Source organism: Scatophagus argus, chromosome 10, assembly GCF_020382885.2.
Source record: "Scatophagus argus isolate fScaArg1 chromosome 10, fScaArg1.pri, whole genome shotgun sequence".
Taxonomy (NCBI): domain Eukaryota; kingdom Metazoa; phylum Chordata; class Actinopteri; family Scatophagidae; genus Scatophagus; species Scatophagus argus.
This window is the reverse complement of record NC_058502.1, coordinates 11707245-11725554: the sequence shown is the minus strand read 5'-3', so window position 1 is coordinate 11725554 and position 18310 is coordinate 11707245. Positions and strand designations below refer to the sequence as shown.

General features: G+C 41.1%; 2 protein-coding genes across 5 annotated transcripts; both read left to right on the top strand.

Annotated features, from left to right (window-relative positions):
* Positions 1-2404: 2404 nt before the first annotated feature.
* On the top strand, positions 2405-8658 carry pyroxd2 (pyridine nucleotide-disulphide oxidoreductase domain 2). The gene is made up of 16 exons (XM_046401605.1): positions 2405-2593; positions 2947-2966; positions 3074-3167; positions 3528-3601; positions 3713-3868; positions 4082-4235; positions 4355-4416; positions 4492-4589; positions 4709-4850; positions 4936-5070; positions 5153-5225; positions 6158-6311; positions 6797-6948; positions 7292-7398; positions 7791-7911; positions 8186-8658. The coding sequence occupies exons 1-16, from the start codon at positions 2470-2472 to the stop codon at positions 8254-8256; spliced, it is 1737 nt and encodes a 578-aa protein (XP_046257561.1). The 5' UTR covers positions 2405-2469; the 3' UTR covers positions 8257-8658.
* Positions 8659-9223: 565 nt separating this feature from the next.
* Positions 9224-17992, top strand: zgc:123010 (uncharacterized protein LOC641500 homolog). 4 transcript variants are annotated; one of them, XM_046401609.1, is made up of 16 exons: positions 9224-9425; positions 11703-11785; positions 11883-11963; positions 12093-12143; positions 12238-12444; positions 12521-12634; positions 13010-13055; positions 13220-13310; positions 13412-13553; positions 13654-13758; positions 13944-14037; positions 14182-14215; positions 14444-14518; positions 14730-14832; positions 14913-15034; positions 15135-17992. In XM_046401609.1, exons 1-16 carry the CDS (start codon positions 9368-9370, stop codon positions 15268-15270), a joined length of 1542 nt encoding a protein of 513 aa, XP_046257565.1. In that variant the 5' UTR covers positions 9224-9367; the 3' UTR covers positions 15271-17992. The 4 variants fall into 4 exon arrangements, with proteins under 4 accessions (XP_046257565.1, XP_046257564.1, XP_046257563.1 ...); XM_046401608.1 differs by having other exon boundaries at positions 13217-13310; XM_046401607.1 differs by having other exon boundaries at positions 9225-9425; positions 14441-14518.
* Positions 17993-18310: the final 318 nt, after the last annotated feature.

The window sequence follows — 18310 nt, the reverse complement described above, 5'->3', positions numbered from 1 at the left end:
TTGGTCAGTGTTATAAAAAGTACTTTAACTGGTTACCTTATTTGCTCAACTTGGCACCACAAACCTTAAAATGTGCAGTATTTACAAATATAATCAAGTATAATTTTATTGCCTGCACATTTTATTTTCTGAGGTCTAAAATGCATAAAATGTTTCAATTACATTTTGAATCAAATTTCACAACAACCATAATAAAGCAAAAGGAACATTTGTAGAAGAGATTAAGAGAGTAATTGTTTCAGTACAAGATCATCATTCATTTATTCATACATTCATTCTCCATAGTGTCTTTCTATATTGAAGTTCACTTCATCCCCCACCCCCACCAGCCAAAAGAAACCTCCTCTAAAGTTACAATGTACTCACTCATCATGGATAAAAACTAAAAACACACTAGATGTTCAAGTTACAATGCACTGTAACATCTTTTATGATCTACTATGAGACAGCTTGTATTTCACATCTGGAATGCTGGGAGCAGCCAGATAAATGTCTCCAGGCTCCAACATCTTCACCAGTGAACCTTTTCGCCTGGAGGAGAAGAAGCACTTTTTTCCGCCCAGAAAATAAGGTAATTGTGTTTTGGTGCAGCATCATTCTAATATAATTGAATTTTCTCCTTTATTGCCTGTGAGAGCCTTGAAGGGCTGTAGTGTTGAATTTCTGCCGACAAAGGGGAATGAAGTGTTAATTTCTGCTTACAAGAACAAAATCTCCTGCTTCTGATCTAGTTATGGTTGATTGGCTGTTGTCCGCAGACATTCCTTAAAGGAAAACCAAGCAGACAGCATATCAGGATCATTTCTCTTCCCTGAAACTAATGCTACTCTAATACACCAAGGGAAAGGCATGTTACGTCTAGCAGGAAACTCTAGATCACTATAACCCCTCATTTCGTTCCCTCTGCCAAGAGAGTGCACAATCTATAGAAGCCTCAGGAATTATTTTACACTATCTAAGCAAAACATAGTCAAAAATCAACATTATATAGACAGGTTGAGAAGATAACTTGGTTATGTTCTGCTGTGTTTGGTTGTTTTTGTACCAATTAACACCCTTCTGTTCTCAGATCCCCATACAATCTACTTTTCTGGCTCTGCCTACTCCCTGGACTGCCGCTTTAGACCCACAGATGATCTACGGCCTCTTATCTTATTAATGCATCATAAGTGAACCACTACGTCAATGTGACATCTTCAACAGCAGCACTGAAGAAACCAGTGAGTGTTAAGAGCTCATCTTAAAACTCTTAAGGCGAACCCTTACTGTGCAATGACTTGAGCACAACCCCAAATGAGCAAAGAGAGGATGTCTTGAACTGCACTTCTTGATCATTATATTTTTTTCATATATTTGTGTAAAAACACCATTACAGACAAGTCACATGTGCTCTGTGAAGCAAATGTTTTTCACAGACAAACATGCTGGTCATATTGTATTCTGATATCTTGTGAAATTTTTATATTTATACAACCTATTTGTAAATATATGCAGAATCTGCAACTAGTTTAGATATGAAATTAATCCAGTCATTGAGGAATTTATTCACGAACTGGTCAACATTTTTAAAGTTGTTACCAAAAAACCATCTAAAAAACAAAACATATAAAAATAAAAAAAATACAAATATAGTATGAAATTAATAAATTCATTTTGAAGGACCGTACTGTTGATGATGCAACTTTGAACAATAAATGTATGAACTGTTGAGGAAAACGTGACAGGACTGAGCTGAGTTAAATGGGACATCTGCGCCACCAAGTGGACGACTGAATAATGACAGGCAGATAGATAGATAGAATGTAGAGATAAAAAGTATCCAGACACACCTCTTTATGGCGCTGTTTTTAAGAGGTTGGGCTTGGCCCCTTACTCCTAGTGAAGGGAAATCTTAATGCTTCAGCATACCAAGACATTTTGGACGATGCTATGCTTCTAACAGGTTCTATTCCAGCATAACTGTGCCCCATAAAGACATGGTTGGATGAGTTTGGTGGGGAAGAACTTGACTGGCCCACACAGAGCCCTGAGCTCAACCCCATCCAAAACGTTTGGGATGAACTGGAGATTGCGAGCCGTTCATCCAACATTGGTGCCTGAGCTCAGTTTTGCTCCACTGCATGAATGAGCAAACATTCCCACAGAAACACTGCAAAATCTTGTGGAAATCCTGTGTATGTAGAAGTATAGATAGATAGATAGATAGATAGATAGATAGATAGATATCATTGTCCTTGATTTGTTCCACATCTCAACGATACACGCACTACACCTAAATGAAATATCGGTATGACTATGTGAGTGTAACACTTTACGAATCTACATCCTGCTCCACACCAACACGTGTGGCGGGGAAATGCGGATCTCCTCTACGTTTTTCTAGGCTTAAAGGGACACGCGGATCTCCTCTACGCTTCTTTAGACGTAAAAGGGTGGGACTAATGTGGAAGCCTGCCTCGAACTCCTGCCATGGCTGCAGCGGCGTGGACTGATCGTGGACGGAGGGCTGTGACTGTTTGGGGTACAGTGACGAGATCCACATCCAGTCACACCGCTTTAAGATCCCAGTATGACGCACTGGTCATCGGGGGAGGTGAGAGCTGTGGACTGCAGGAAAAAAAAAGTGCAGGAAACTTGAGCTAACTATTGACTGTTACCACATAATAACAACCCGCGCCACTCAGAGTTTCGTCCAAGTTTCCAAAAGTAATTCCTACCTCATTTGTTAGAGCTCATTTAACCTTCCGATGGCATTTCGGCTCAGATTTTTGTAAGAGTGACTCAAACTGCCGTCTAAATTGCTCAACTTTGGTCTCAGTTTTACTGTAAAATGTATGTCGGAGGAGCTTGATTGTCATACTGAAGCTGGACTTGTAATATTTATGGTGATATTATATTTGCAGCAAAGCTATTTTTTATTTATTTATTTATTTATTTTTGTTACAGGACACAATGGACTGGTGGCAGTAAGTTCAAGCAGTTGTTTCCCAACGCCTAAGCCAATAAAACATATGGTTCAGTAGCAGGTTAAAGGTAGGTGTGTGTGTGTGTGTGTGTGTGTGTATGTATTTAGGCTGCCTACCTTCAGAAGGGAGGGCTGAAGACAGCGGTGCTGGAGCGCAGACATGTCTTGGGAGGAGCAGCTGTCACAGAGGAAATCTTCCCTGGTAGGGTGACTCTGGCACAACGCATCAAAAACTAAATTTAAAAACAACAAAAACACTTTTTCACTTACCCCTGATATTAACTTATTGTACAGCTAGTGTATACTGGAACTACCTTCTGCCTGATGAATTACATTTGAAAATCTGGTAGCAGGGTAACTGCAGCACACACAAAAATCTGCTTGCATGGCTTGATACTGCATGTGTTGATTTTGGTAAACTGAGCCTTCAGTGCAACCAAACGTGCTGTGATTGACTGAATAAATGTTGAAGACAACACTATCAGCAGGGATCATGTTGATAATTGTCGTATCAAGCCAATACTTGTTAGACCTGTTAGAGTAACAGTGCTCTTGTGTGCAGGTTTCCGCTTCTCGAGGTGTTCCTATTTGCTCAGTTTATTAAGACCCCAGATATATGCAGACTTAGAGCTCAAGGTAAACAAAGTAAAGTTGTAAAATTCCAAATCATATATTAAAACTCATTCTGAGTTGGCTTTATGCAATTGGTTTTGTTTGCTGTGCTTCATTTTGTGCATTTGTCATCAGAAACATGGACTGAAGGTGTATATGAGAGATCCCCACGCTTTTACCCCAATGTTAGAGGAGGGGGTGAGAGGAGCCCCTCCGAGGTCTCTCACCCTGGGCTCAGATCTGGCCATGAACCAGAGGGAGATCAGCAAGTTCTCACAGAAGGATGCTAAGGTGATTTAAGCATTGTGATAGGCATAATAAAAGCTGACTCTATCATGCACGGATCTACATTTCATTTTCCAGCGCAGATTTATATAAGCTCCTGTCACAGAAGTATAAACTGAAAAAGTTCTTCATTGTCTCTTTTGACCTTCGTTGCTCTACCTGTATAAAGTTAACCTGTCCTGTTTCTCATACAATCCCACATCCCTCGCCTGTACCCAGGCTTTCGCAGATTTTGTTGCACACCTTGAGAAGCTAGCAGGAGCTATTCACCCTCTTCTGGATGCTCCTCCTGTAGATGTTCCAGGTGTTACAGATGGATCACTGAGGAGGAGGCTGGCTGCAGCTAAAACCTTGATGCCTATTGTCAAATGTGGTGCGTTGACAGATGTCTGCTTGGGGGGAGAAACAAGTTACATTTTTGATGTCAGAATAACAAGTGATTCACCACCATTTGTACCCGCTGTGTGATGTGTTTTGTTCTTGAATTTGAAGGTCTGAAACTTGGCACAAACATTCCAGACTTTTATGAGATTATAACTGCACCAATAATGAAGGTTTGTTACACTTTACACAGTGTGGCATTAGTTGCTGTTTTATGCATCATGACCAACTCACATTTTGTGTCTTAGATCCTCAACCGGTGGTTTGAGTCGGAGCCACTGAAAGCAACACTGGCTACTGATGGTGTGATAGGAGCCATGACCAGTCCAAGTAATCCTGGTAGTGGGTGAGACACCTTTTTTGGACACCCTGTGGCAGACAAACACACATAACTACAGGTTTAAATACATTTAGCGAATCAACTGTGCCTCTGAAAGTAACTCATTTTATGGTTTTGCCTTGAAGGTATGTGCTCTTGCACCATGTGATGGGGGAGCTGGAGAAAGAGAAGGGAGCATGGGGTTATGTGGAGGGAGGCATGGGAGGCGTGTCTAAGGCTATTGCAAGCTCTGCTCGATCCTATGGTGTAGACATTTTCACTGAGAAGGTAAAGCAGTTTAAGTTGTGGTTTAATGGAAATTCTAGCATCAGTGTTTTGCTCTTTATATATGTACAATATCCATCCTTGACAGGATGTGGGACAGGTTCTGGTTGGCTCAGATGGTGCTGCCAAAGGAGTGGTGCTGAAGGATGGCACAGAGATTCACAGTAAAATTGTTTTATCAAATGCCACCCCATATGTTACCTTCAAATACCTCACGCCACAGGTAATAAAGAAAAACACACCTCCACATGTAACCATGGCACAACACAGTATGATTTACTCAGGCTTCCTGGTTTTTATCGCAGGCTGCCCTTTCTCCAGAGTTCATCAAAGCCGTGGATCAGATTGACTACACCTCACCTGTTACCAAGATCAATGGTACCTCTGCTCTGTTTCTGTCATGCTAGTCACAATTCATGACCTTATGCAAACCTTTTATTAGCTGATGCTTGCATCGAATGCTAAAAAAAAAGGACGATATCAGAGATTATATGCAAAGGTCCTGACTGTTAAAATAATGTGAAATGCTTCTACGGTGGGCACCTTTTTCTCTTCAAAGCTGCCTTGCAGCATGATAACATTCACTGTCACAGTAAGCGTCAAGAAAAGCAGAACCAAAAAGCCATTCAGGCTACTTGCTGCAGGGCTCATTGTGCCAACAATCATTTCTCCAGACGTGTGTTCATGATATTTAGGTGAATATCTAGTCACAGTTAGGGAGAGATAATGAGGACTTCGCAACAAGGCTCAGACAGGTGTAGTGCATCAGGAAGGATCAGCTCTTACTCCTCCACTGCGGAGTGCTGTATATTATTACAGTGTAAGATTAGGTCAGTGCCTAAGCTTTTGTTACTGTGAACACAACTTTCAAAGTTTGGTATATTATAGAACTATGTAAAGCACACGCCATTAAGACGTTGTTTAGTGTTTTTCAGCTTCCTGTGTGGTGCCATGTGTAGCTCCTGCTTGTTAATTACAGCAGAGCCTGAGCTTTAGGGCTTTATCACTCAGGAAGTCTTTAACTGATCCTTTACAGCGCACTGAGTCTTAGATTTAATGATAGTCTAATCGCTTCTGTAACATTTACTTTAACAGACTTCATGCTGGAAGAAGTGAGCAGCGTTAAGCACAACATATCAAGTGCACTGACAGTTGCCCATATTGTATTTCAGATATTTAGTCGACTGAAAATTAAGCTTGCACTTTGCTTCATCAAAAATAGAAACTTAAAATGATACATGATCTTAGAACCAACACTGATTTCTTGCCATTTTTCTTCTTTCTTCTTCTTTTCTTTTCTTTTTAAACAGTGGCAGTGGACAAGCTGCCAAATTTCCTTGCATCTCCCACACCAGATGATAAACCAGGACCCCACCATCAGTGTTCCATTCATCTCAACTGTGAGAGTGTGGAGGTACTGGAGACCGCATACAAAGACGCCATGAATGGACGTCCCTCGGCAAGGTAAATAGATCTTCACGCTCCTGCATGGATCAAACACATACCATTTTATCTTAATCTCTCACATAGGGTTCAACAATTATATTCAGCAACAAAATAATCCCAGTATTTATCTGAGTGTACATACAAGAGATACAGAGGTAGAGGTAAACATTTGTTCTGGACGTTTCAATCATTAATATTCAGCACAGACTTTCTTCCAAGTTGTACATAAGAGCTAGTCACGTATTACTGACTGTACAGAATACAGGGGAGATAACCTTGAAGCTGCAAAAAGTAGTGTGTATCACTGTAAGTAAAGCAAAACTTATAAGTGTATACTGCTTCTTAAAATGTCTTTCTTTTTAAAGGATGCTGTACATCTTAAAACTAATCCATGCTTTGTTTTTAACAAAAGCATATTCTCACTCTTCCTGAATTTTTATCATCATGTCACCCACCCTTCACTGCCCACCATCTTGTCTCATCATGCCCCTGTATTCCCGTAGACCCATGCTGGAGATGACCATCCCCTCTGTACTGGATCCTACCCTGGCTCCCCCTGGCTGCCACGTGGTGTCACTGTTCACCCAGTTCACCCCCTACCACATAGAAGGGAAAGAGTGGACTAACCAGGACAGAGAGGCCTATGCAGACACTGGTAACACGCTCAGTGATTCAGGGCTTGTTATTATTGACATTGTGGCACGTGTTTGCATTGCTACAAAATGTATTTCTCAGGCACGCAAGTTCTAGCTTTGATTAGTGAGAGAGGAAAATGATTATTCCAAACTGAGATATCCACCTTGTAAGAAGAGGACTTTACTTGGAATCATATTTTGAGGTCAAAACTGTCTTTTTATAAAATTATGAATCTGACTTTGAAACGTTGGATGGAATTTTTTCCAGAACAAATAAACAGTATTTCGAAGAATAGCACTCTTTAAATGTATACTGATTAACCCGTTTCAGCGATAAAGCATGTGTTTGTCTGTCCCTTTTAGTATTTGACTGGGTGGAACAATACGCTCCAGGGTTCAAAGAATCGGTTGTGGGCAGGGACGTCCTGGCTCCGCCTGACCTGGAGAGGATCTTTGGGCTCACTGGAGGGGTACACACTGTACACTGCAAACACTGTTTGACTGAGCAGCGATTTGAATATTGATACGCATCTGATTTGCTTGACACAATCAACTGTTCACTGGATGAGGAAGTAATTTGCGTCCTCTGCGGTCTTCTGCCGTTCACTGTCTGCTCAGATACAGACCCAGTTAATGGTTACAGGCAGTTTTACCACGACCCATGAGTGAGAATCAAAGTTCACATTAGCTTTGTAAAGACCAACCCAATGAATGGCATCCACTTCTTTTTTTGTTTATTGAGGAGACCTGGAGAACCTACTTAGGCAGTCCTTAAACAAATGCCAGGCTACTTTTCTCATAATGTAATTTTATCAAGAAACAAAAAGATTGTAAACATTTTGGCCTTTTTTTTTTTTTCCAGAATATCTTCCATGGATCGATGTCACTGGACCAGCTGTACCTAGCGCGACCTTTGCCCTCTCTCTCAGACTACCGCTCACCAGTTAAGGGGCTTTATCTGTGTGGCAGCGGCAGTCATCCAGGTTTGCTGTTAATGCTGAACTGTCAGTTGAACATTGAATTGCATATGTGGCTGCCTCTTGTGTAGTATAAGTACAGTCATTTATGTTATGTTGTGTAGTGTTGGAAGAGCGGAGTTAATGAACCTTTAGACCTTAAGTGCTGGTGATGAAGCGATGAAGTCACTTGATGACATCAGGCAGCTGAGTAAACTGTTTGTGATTTCTCCGAACAGAACAGGACTCACTCATCCTTGTCTATTTTATATTTTGAATGTTTTTTGTTTTTTTTTCCCAGGTGGTGGTGTGATGGGTTCTCCCGGCTGGAATGCAGCGCTCACCGTCATGGCTGACCTGAAACGTCAATGACACATTTGACAGCATCAGTGTGGGGTCTCGCTCATCAGTGTTCAGCCTCTCTTTTGTCTGTCTGTCTCACTATTTTTCTGGTCAACTGTCTCTTGTTGTGTGTCCTGTTTGTCAGGGTATCTGAGAAGAAAAATAAGGGCGTAAATGTTTGATTTAATAAATACAACCCACATGGGAATCATAAGAGACAAGGAGAGATTCAGTAAAAGAGGCTTACAGGCTCCGTGTCAATACTCATGCCTGTTATTAGTGCAGTATTGCTATGCAAGATTCTGTTTTTAGATTCCTGATTTTTAGAATAACTCATTTGTCTTAATGAAATGAACACAAAACCGTCAGTGTAATGAAGGATATGATGTACAATGGGACCACTTTGTATGAATAAATTCCAATGAATTCAAACAAATGTGTCATTTTCTTTGTCATCAAACAACAATTAAATTATTCCTAGATGACTGTATCATTGAGTATGGCCAAAAGATCAGAAAACCACTACTTACCAATTACTATTTCTGTTACTGGGTTAGCTCCAAGGTCAACATCACCGTCAGCCACCAAACCGAAGTCTCCTCTGTGTAACAATAATTCTACAATAAATTACAATAAAGAGCTTCATTAAAAACCAAAAAGATCCTAAAAAAATGAACATGAAGCTTAACTTAACAAAGAATTGCTTGAGATCAGCTTTCTAGATTTCTTCCAGAGCCTTTAACACAAGGCCTGACTGAAAGCACTACAAGAAGTGGATCTTGATTTAATGTGTTTCAAACCTTTGTAAACTTTTATCAAAAAATTACTTATTACATATTGTCCAGCCTGTGTGTTCGATTTTTATTATCTTTAGTGGTGCCTTAATGAATATACAAGTGCTTTATTAAAGTTTGATCAGTGTTGGCACGCAGTCAGCGCTGGGATCTGAACCGATAACGGCGTCCTGTGGCTTTAAGGCGCGGATGAGGGTGGACCCACTGTCGGCATTTGACGCTCAGGAAGTGGACGAAACCACCGAAGATTCCCTCAGATTACATATCGATTGTTTCAAACGTGTTCACTCCGACCTAAACCCTCTGTTTAAACACCTTTCGTGGGATATTTGGGACAATAATGCTGGATGGTTGCGCTCATGAAATTCACCAGAGATATATGCCGATTGTTGGGACTCGGGAGCGGTAAGAAATGTCCCAGTTTTTTTTTTTTTTTTTTTTCAAAACTTTCTAAAGTCCACCACAAGTTCAACAGGTTCTTTAAACGATAATGTAACGCGTGTGAAAATGAAACTGCCGAGAAAATCTAACACGCTGGTTACTGAACGATATATTTGCGGTCGTGTTTCGCAGTTGTCTTTCTCGCTGACTTTTTCTCGGGTTAAACAATGAAAGTTCCCCTCATGCCAGTTCCACCCTTGCTTGCACCACTTCCAAGTTTGCTCACTGGGTGCCAAGAAGCCGTGATAACGTATTTCTTTCTATAAGTCATGTGTTCACACTTTTGTTCCTCTTTTTGTTTCTCCATGTGTTCAATTTCCAGTTTTAGTTTACCGACTTACGGGGAAAGAGCATCTTAGAAACCTCTTTCGTAAATCTTTGGTGCCTCCTTAAATCCCCCCCCCCCCCCCCAAAAAAAAAAACCCACCATGTGAGACTCAAGTCCATCACCCACAACAGTTGGGTAAAAAGACTGATGCTTCACTGAGCATGTTCCCTGTGTAAACACCAGTGTCTTTAATCAGTTCCTCAAATCACATAACATCATTGACATTTGATTTAGTGGTGATTATTTTCATGATAACGTTACCATCTGTGTCTCTCCTTCCTTCTTTCTTTCTTTCTGTGTTATGACAAGTTTGAGGAACAGTAAAGAAAAAGAGTCATGGAGCTGATTTCCTGGTTAAAGCCCCGCTCTGTGATGATGAATGCTGTTATTTTGCATTCCTGTGGAAAGAGCTCACCTTTCGACTGTACACCAATTTAAGAAGTCTTCTTGAAGGGGAGACCCTGAGCCTCTTTTGTTGCTTTTGTCCGTGGGTCTCGTATAGTTTATTTGTCAGGAGGGCAATCCATTATAGTTAATAGATTTAGCAAAAAGCCTGGTTCACACCAATGGGATGGCCCTGTGCTTGAGCTGTGGTTGTTTCTTGATATTTGAGTAGTGAGCCAGACACGGACAGCTGAAATTCCTTCCACTTTCTATGTATGTTTGGAGACAGTAACTCTATGCGATGGCAAAACGGTGGGATCTTCACTGTGCCAAAGCCAATGAGAATTAGTTGGATGCAAAACAAGTGTGCTGGAATGTACACGGATGAATGAATTGATAGTCTTAATGTTACACTGAGACTTTTGTTGTTTTTCTCTAATCATATGTTTGGAGCATTAATCAGCACTGTCTAAAATGTTGAACACAGCCCCAGTGCCCAGTACCATATGTGTGGATGTTTGTATGTAGATGTTGAGGCAAATAATGAGGAAGATCAGTTGCTGCTTGTCATCTCTTTCCTACTTGAAATATAGTCTGCAGCACATAGAGAATTGAGCAAAACTGCACTGAGCAGCGTAAGGGTTGCAGGCACCTACTCAGTGCCTCACGAGTCCCAACATGAGTCACAGAAGAAGTATGAATTTGTCACTGCTGCAGAGATCTTTGCTAAACAAATGGAAATCTGAAACCACATAGATTCTCGCATGGTCTGGTGTTTTTGCTTCCTTTTGTTTTGCCATTTGAGTGCTGCCATTGGGCCTAAATGAGCAGCAAGGTTCTAGTTTGATCTGATCTACGCCTTCCAACATGTGTACACACACACACACACACACACAACATATTTAATTTTTTCCCACAAAGTTCCTGAGAAAAGTCATCATGAGTGAGTCGCATGTGTAAGCGTAAACATCCCTGTCTTAAGACAGAAAAAGAACTTGAATTATTCTGAATGAGCAGTTTTTTGTACTGTGTGTCCTTTTGTCTCAGATTCAGCTTTTTTTTTTTTTTTTTTTATAAATAAGAAAGCATTACATCAGATTTCCTGTCTCCACCCTATGTCACTTAGATTTCCAGTTATCAAAGGTTGTAGCAGTTGGACCTGAATGTGAATGAGGAAGGAGAAACATGTTTGTTTGCAATCCAGACAACAGGTTTTTAGCTGTTACAAAGATCACGCTCAGCTTATTTGATTTGATGCACAAAATGTCAAACATCTTTTATAGAGCAACATTATTGTGGAGCATCAGTGTTGTTATTTTTAAAAGCACACGTGTTAATTTTTGTACACTTTTCTTTCTTATAAGGTATTATGAAACATAATGTACAAGAACATAAACAAAGACAAGCTGTGCAGAGTTTCATGTATGCTGCCCCATTTTAAGAACAAGGGGCATGATTAGAGTAGTTTCAACTGGCGGAAGACATAGTCAAGTTTCTTGAGAGTTGATGCGCTGTGTATCTCGCAACAGGCCCCCCAGTCCAGCAGCAGGAGGAGCAGATGGACTGTGGTGGCGCAACCCTTGACCCAAGTGATGACGCCACTTTGTCACAGGTAAACAAATGTTGTCAGACTGGCAGGGCATTGGCATGCCAGCGAAGCGGACAGTACAATGTGCACTATTGAACTGTCTGTGCGTGGCTTTGTTTAGGATGCATTGAATGGAGAGGAGGATCTGAGTGAGGAAGAGAAGGTCAGACGGAAGGTGGAGCGACGCAAAGCCAAGAGGAAGGTGAACACGCAAATTCCTAATTGTTGAAGATCCTACTTGATGCACTTTTAATTAAAAAAAAAACAAAAAACGTCTGCTATGGGTAGAGTCACATATTTTCTGATGTGTCAAGTACTGCCTCTGTTTCAGCGCCACCGAAAACGTAAGAAGCAGGTGAAGCAAAATGAGAGTGCTGAACGGGTAAACACATCATTCACTCACATGAATCCTTCCTAGAATGCACTGTATATACTGTGTATATATATCATATGTAATATATGGTCCTGTGCTTTAGGATGAGGAGGATGAAGATGGAGGTGCAGACTCTGAGCTGGATGAGAGCGAGTCAGAAGCAGAAGTCGGAGCTGAAGAGGAGAGAGAAAGAATGCAAAAAGACTTGGAAAACGAGGCAGCTGCCTCAAACAAGAATGTTGCTACTCCTGTCGTGCCTCCTTCAGCAATCAAAGGACGTCAGAAGACCCAAGCCAGATCCACTGAAGAGGTAGGGGACATTAGAGCATTATTCATGTTCATGCAGGGCTTGGATGACACATGATGTTGGACTTTGTGTCCCACAGGAGCCAGAGTGGGATGTGAGCAGTGCCTTCTTTGCTAATGCTGCTAGCCATGTCAAACCCAAAGGATCAAGTCGCAAGTCCAAAGAAAACAAGGAGAATGAGGCAAGGAGAGAGGTGAGTAAGTTCTAGTGGATGATGTAAGACGATATAGCAGGAGTCCCCAGCATAACTGCCAGCTATTTTTGTTGTGACAGCAGTTCCAAAGTTCAGTGTGTAGAAAAGTGGACTCTGCACCATGGAAGCCTTTGCAAAAGTTGCTTCAGTGTGTGTGTGTGTGTGTATTAACCTAGTATTTCTCATCTGTAGGATGAGGCTTAAACCTCGGCTATTTGTGTCTTGAATTAGGCTGATGTTTTATTGTTTTCTCTGCAGTAAATATATTTCTAAATATTTAATGCAAATCAGATGATTAATTGGATTGTTAATAACTTTATGACCAAGTGTATTTTCACAGCAGGGATTAATGAACTGATGATATTTTTCTTAAAGACAAATGGAACTGACACCATGTCCAAGAAAAGCGCATCACTGACAGGTAAGGACTGACTTCTGCATCAGCCCTCCAGCAGGTCATTCACTGAAAAAGAAACAAAGCCTTCAAGGAAATATTATTAGTTGCACATACCTTTTGTACAAGCGTGTCAGTGTCCAGCACTGCTCACCAGAGAATTATTTACAAGCTTGTTTTCTTTCCAGCAGAAAAAGGGATAAAGTTAGTGCAAGAGGGGCAGTACGCACAAGCAGTCGCCATGTTTACAGACGCCATCAAATGTGATCCAAAGGATAACAGGTACGTCATCTGTGCTTATGACTTTATTAGGGGGGTGCATACATTTTCGATACATGTAACATATTCCCCTTGCATTTTTTTGTTAACATTATGTCCTGTAGGTTTTTTGGGAATCGTTCCTATTGTTATTACTGCTTGGAGCAGTACCCTCAGGCCCTGGCAGATGCTGAACGCTCCATTCAGCTGGCCCCAGACTGGCCCAAAGGACACTTCCGCCAGGGCAGTGCTCTCATGGGCATGAAGGTAAGGGGAGAGGCTACTGTGCTCATGAGATGCAGCTTTGGTTGTAATAAGATTAGCCTTTAACTAACTAGTTTTTGTGGGTCTTTTGTGTACGCTGCAGCGGTACAGTGAGGCAGAGAAGGCTATGGAGCAGGTGCTGAAACTGGACAAAGACTGTGAGGAGGCTGCCATTGACCTTTTTAACTGCAAAGTGCTGCAGTTAATGGTAAATGCACGTGCAAGTTGTCAAAGGTGTTTCCTGTAAAGCTCGGTTGCTATGAATGAAAATAGCCGAGCTTCCTCTGAATTTTTTTTTTAATTTGTTTTTTTTTTAGAAGCAGCATTTGTTATTTAACTAGTCGCTTCAAAACTGACTTGACTGGATATTTCTTCTCACGATTCTTTCCTCAGGAGCTTGGTTTTGACGAGGGGCAAAGTGTTATGCTGCTGGAAAAATTTTCAACTGTGCAGGCTGTTCTGACAGCTTATTCTGACATTGCCAAGAGTAAGAGCACATGAATATATTTTTAAAAGGCACAATATTTTCATTTGCAAGTCTGGAGTCTAGTAAGTAATGCACTAGATTATATGCCAATAACACACACCTTTTTTCTCTATATTCTGTTGATGAAGCTCTTTTGTTTTGCAGGTGGAAGCCAAGACCCATCTGTTGTGCAACCAGGGTAGGTGACCATTTGTTTGTCCAATCAAAGTGAGGGTACAGAGGGGTTGGTGGCATCTCTTGTGACTAAAATTGATTTTGTTGACCTTAGTTTATGGATTTGTTTTTATTGATATCTTTTGTGGGTTTTTTTTGTGAAGTTTAACACACACACATATATATATATGTTTCTGAAAATTTCTGAGATTTTATTGCTGACAGTCACATTCTTTCTTTTTTCCTCCAGAAGCCCTTGTCCATCTCTGTGGGTGGGAAATGTGACGACTGAGCTAACTGAGAAACACCTATGGGACCTTTTCAAAATGTATGATCCTCATCTGGTAAACTATTTCTTACTAACCTAATTTATGACTTAAAATCAGGCCATGTAATCACTCACATTCCTATCGTGAATTCCTCAACTGGAAAGGCATGTCAGCAATCACTTCTGTTTGCATCACTTTGAACATGGAAATCTAATATTTAACCAAGTTAGTTATTGACTTTTCTGTTAAGGTGTTTGCTTTGCCTTGTAGGTATGGTGAGATAGAGAGCATCCGTGTGCTGCATGAGCGATTCTGTGCCTTTGTCAACTTCAAGAATGCAAACATGGCCGCTCGCGCCATGGAGAAACTAAACGTAAGCACTTGTTTGGTTCTCTTCTTTCAGTCTTCTGTCTGTTGTGGACTGAGAATTGGCATGTGTCCTTCCTCTCGCAGGGTTATTGTATTGAGAACACGCGTCTAGTGGTGCGTTATCCTGACCGTCGCACTCAGAGAGTCCTTCCTTTCCCACTTAAGACCTGTCTCCCTGCCACACAGCAGGCAGGGGCAGCTGCTGGGTAAGAAGCACTTCAGCCTCACTTTATGATCTCTACTCGGCCACTGAAATCATACGTTTCTTGTTGTGTCTCTATTTACGTCACCTTCCTCTCTGCCCAGACCGCGACGACGTGGCCCAGTGAACGGAGATGAGTGTTACTTCTGGAGAACCACCGGCTGCCATTTTGGGGACAAATGTCGCTACAAACACATTCCTGATCAGAAAGGCAAGGACAGGAAGACCTGGCAGCCTTGAACTCAGCCTGTTCTCAGCCCCAGTAGTGCACAGGAAACTGAGATGCACAGACCGAGCCAAAGGAGCTAGCACTTACTGGACCAAGTTCTCTGGGCTAAAAATATTTTCTGTCTGCAGAATGGACCAGTAGTAGTCAAAGGATCAGAACCAACATTCGGGCTCCAAGGCGGGGATAGTCACGCATATGCTACAAAAGACTGAGAGTATGAAGGTTTGTATTTCATTCCAAGACTAAATTGAACAATACTGCTTAATAGTACAACGTAAACCAGAGGGGTGCAAAAAGCAACCTGTTGCAGTCTTTGAAAACCTTTATAATCGCAGAGTTTCATGGCACATGGTGACCTCTCCTGGCTTTAATGCATGTAACCCACCCTCACAGGCCTACGACATTACAAGGAAGCGAAACTGGCACTAGGTTCATTAGGGACAATCCTGGGGATTTTTTTCCACCACAAAGCTGTGTTGTTCCCCATTTTTGAAGTTCAGTCTCTTGACCGATACTTCACCTTGCAGTGTGTGGAGCTGATTTTTAATAGTTTTGATTTATCCCTGGCCCACAACTGCTCACACCAGTCTGCATTTCATACTGGGGCTCCTTCCCACTTGTCTTTCTTGTGCCGATATCAGCACATTGATGTACCTGACATTTCAGTACCCTTCCCTATGCAGATAAGGATTTTCTTTTAGCCAGTGAGCGACAGAGACCCTGAGATGTGCATTTATACTGTGCTGTATAGTTAAACCTGGAGTGCGGGACTTTGTCAGGAGTCCATTACATTCAAGCCCTTGCCACACAAGTTGACACAGTGCTGATTAAGCCTGTCACCGCCACATAAATCTCTTTGTATTTCGTACTATAGCCGAGTTTTAAAATCTGGAGTCTGTGGTGACTTTCCTGAGCTGGACCGTCAGTAGCCTTAGCAAAGATTTGTTTGTGGGAACTGATGGGCACTGATGGAGTTGGCTACAGCAATCAGGAGTATGGCAGAGCCTTAGACCTCATATCCTGCATGTTGACAGTGTTTGTCTAATAACTCTCACTGCCAGAAGGGGGAGACCAAAGTTCCGCACTGCAGGTTTAAGATGATCATACATGGATAAAATTATTCGAGTGATTGGAAAATGGCTAATATTTCATGGATTAGGTGTATATTCCATTTTATTTAACTATTGGCTGCCCTTTTGTTGACCAATTGAATTGCACACACTGCATGTTATGAAGGACTTGTGCTCCATAAGCATTCTTGCTGGGTGCAGAAGACACACCTGAAGATATCATGCAATTCAGTAGGATAAAGCCCTCCTTTTTATAAGAGCTGCAGTGCTTTTGAGATTGTATCAGAGAGGGTTTGTTTCGATGCTGGCAATTTTGAAGCCACAGGTTTTGGTTTTGTCGTGCTGGATTGCATGAAATGGCGGAGGTGACATTTTTCAGTTCCACTCTCCACTTAGTAATAGAAGAACTAGTTGCAGCAGTGCTCTGCATACCCAGTATGAAAGAATTGCCTTAAAAAAAATGTCATAAATCTTTATCTCACTATTACAATATGCAGTATGCTTTCCAGGTACATTTGGGGGATAAACATCACAGTGCTTTATGTCTATGCAAAAGAAAAGTGCCGACCTGATCGTCAGTTCTGTGTCAGAGCTACGCTAAGCCCACCACCTCTGGCACAGGTAGGCTGTTTTTGTAGGTTGTGAATAACTATGACAGACATGATGATGCCGTTGAGAAAGAAAGTCATACTACAGGACAGTGCCCTGCAAGAATTCATGCTCAGTCATGTGCAACACACACACACACACACGTAACACAACTTTCAAACCTTGAAGAGCAGTGTTTTTGACTTTGGGGGGGGGGGGGGGAGGGAATCTCCATTTCAGTATTTCAGTGAACCAAAGAATGTTCATCTGATGGCTTTGCAATCACAGCTTTGTTCTTTCTTGAGTTTCAACACTAGACAGTGCATTAAGACCCTTTCACATGCTTCTCCATTATCCACTAGACAGGAAATAGAGCTACAACACCTGGCTTAAGTCCACACTACGTTCACTAGTGAACTATGCACTGCATAGTGAGAGTATTTATTTTCCTATTTATATCTAAGGTTTTTTTTCTATTTGTTTTGGGTTTTTTTTTTGTTTTTTTTTTTTTACAACATACCTTAAAAGCTGAGTGCAGCTTTTAACTTTGTTTGTCTTTTCAATTTATGGTAGCCTAAATAAATGTTCCCGCTTCTGTTTATGTCTGGCTTTAAAAAACTGGCATTATTAAGAACCATTGGTGCAAACATTGTCACGTGTTGCACTTATACTTTTCTCATATTACTTTGTTTGTGGCTTAAAAGGAAATTTGACACCAAATTTTAAGACTACACTTGTCAGTTTAACAAACTTGCTTATTCCTTATTTGACTGGTGCAGTTAACTGTGGCCGCACACTGCATTTGATTTTGCAGACTTAATAAAATGCTTTACCATTGCATATTTTGATTTCATCTTGTTGATATTTCAAATTTGGACAGTTTAGTTTGTGCGATTTAGTATGTTTTTATTGTTTTTACCTTGTTTTAAACTATTTCAGGAACACAAATTTTTAATTATGATGTACACATCAATAACCAGAGCACTGCAATTCTGTTAATCCTCTAAATATTTTGTATTATCATTACTGCACTGCAGAAGAGTCTTTTATATTTAATAAATGTATTTGAACAATCTATTTGTGAGTCTACTTGAATAATGACTAAGAGAAAATGTCTGCAATATGTGGTTACTACTGCTAACATGAAAATGTGAATTTTCTGGCAGTGGTGTGTGTTTTTGCTGTCTGCCACAAGGTGGCAGTGTTGCACATAAGAGGTCTGAGCTGTAATAAGTCACCAACGTCACCAGCCTATGCAGTGCATATACATTCATCCTTTTTTTTTTATCTCTAGGGACCAAGATGTTGCACTAAGTCATTCCTGATGCTCAAAACCCCTCAGTCAAAGCAGTCCAGACTGGTGGTGGTGGGGGTGGGGGTGGGGGGGGGTATG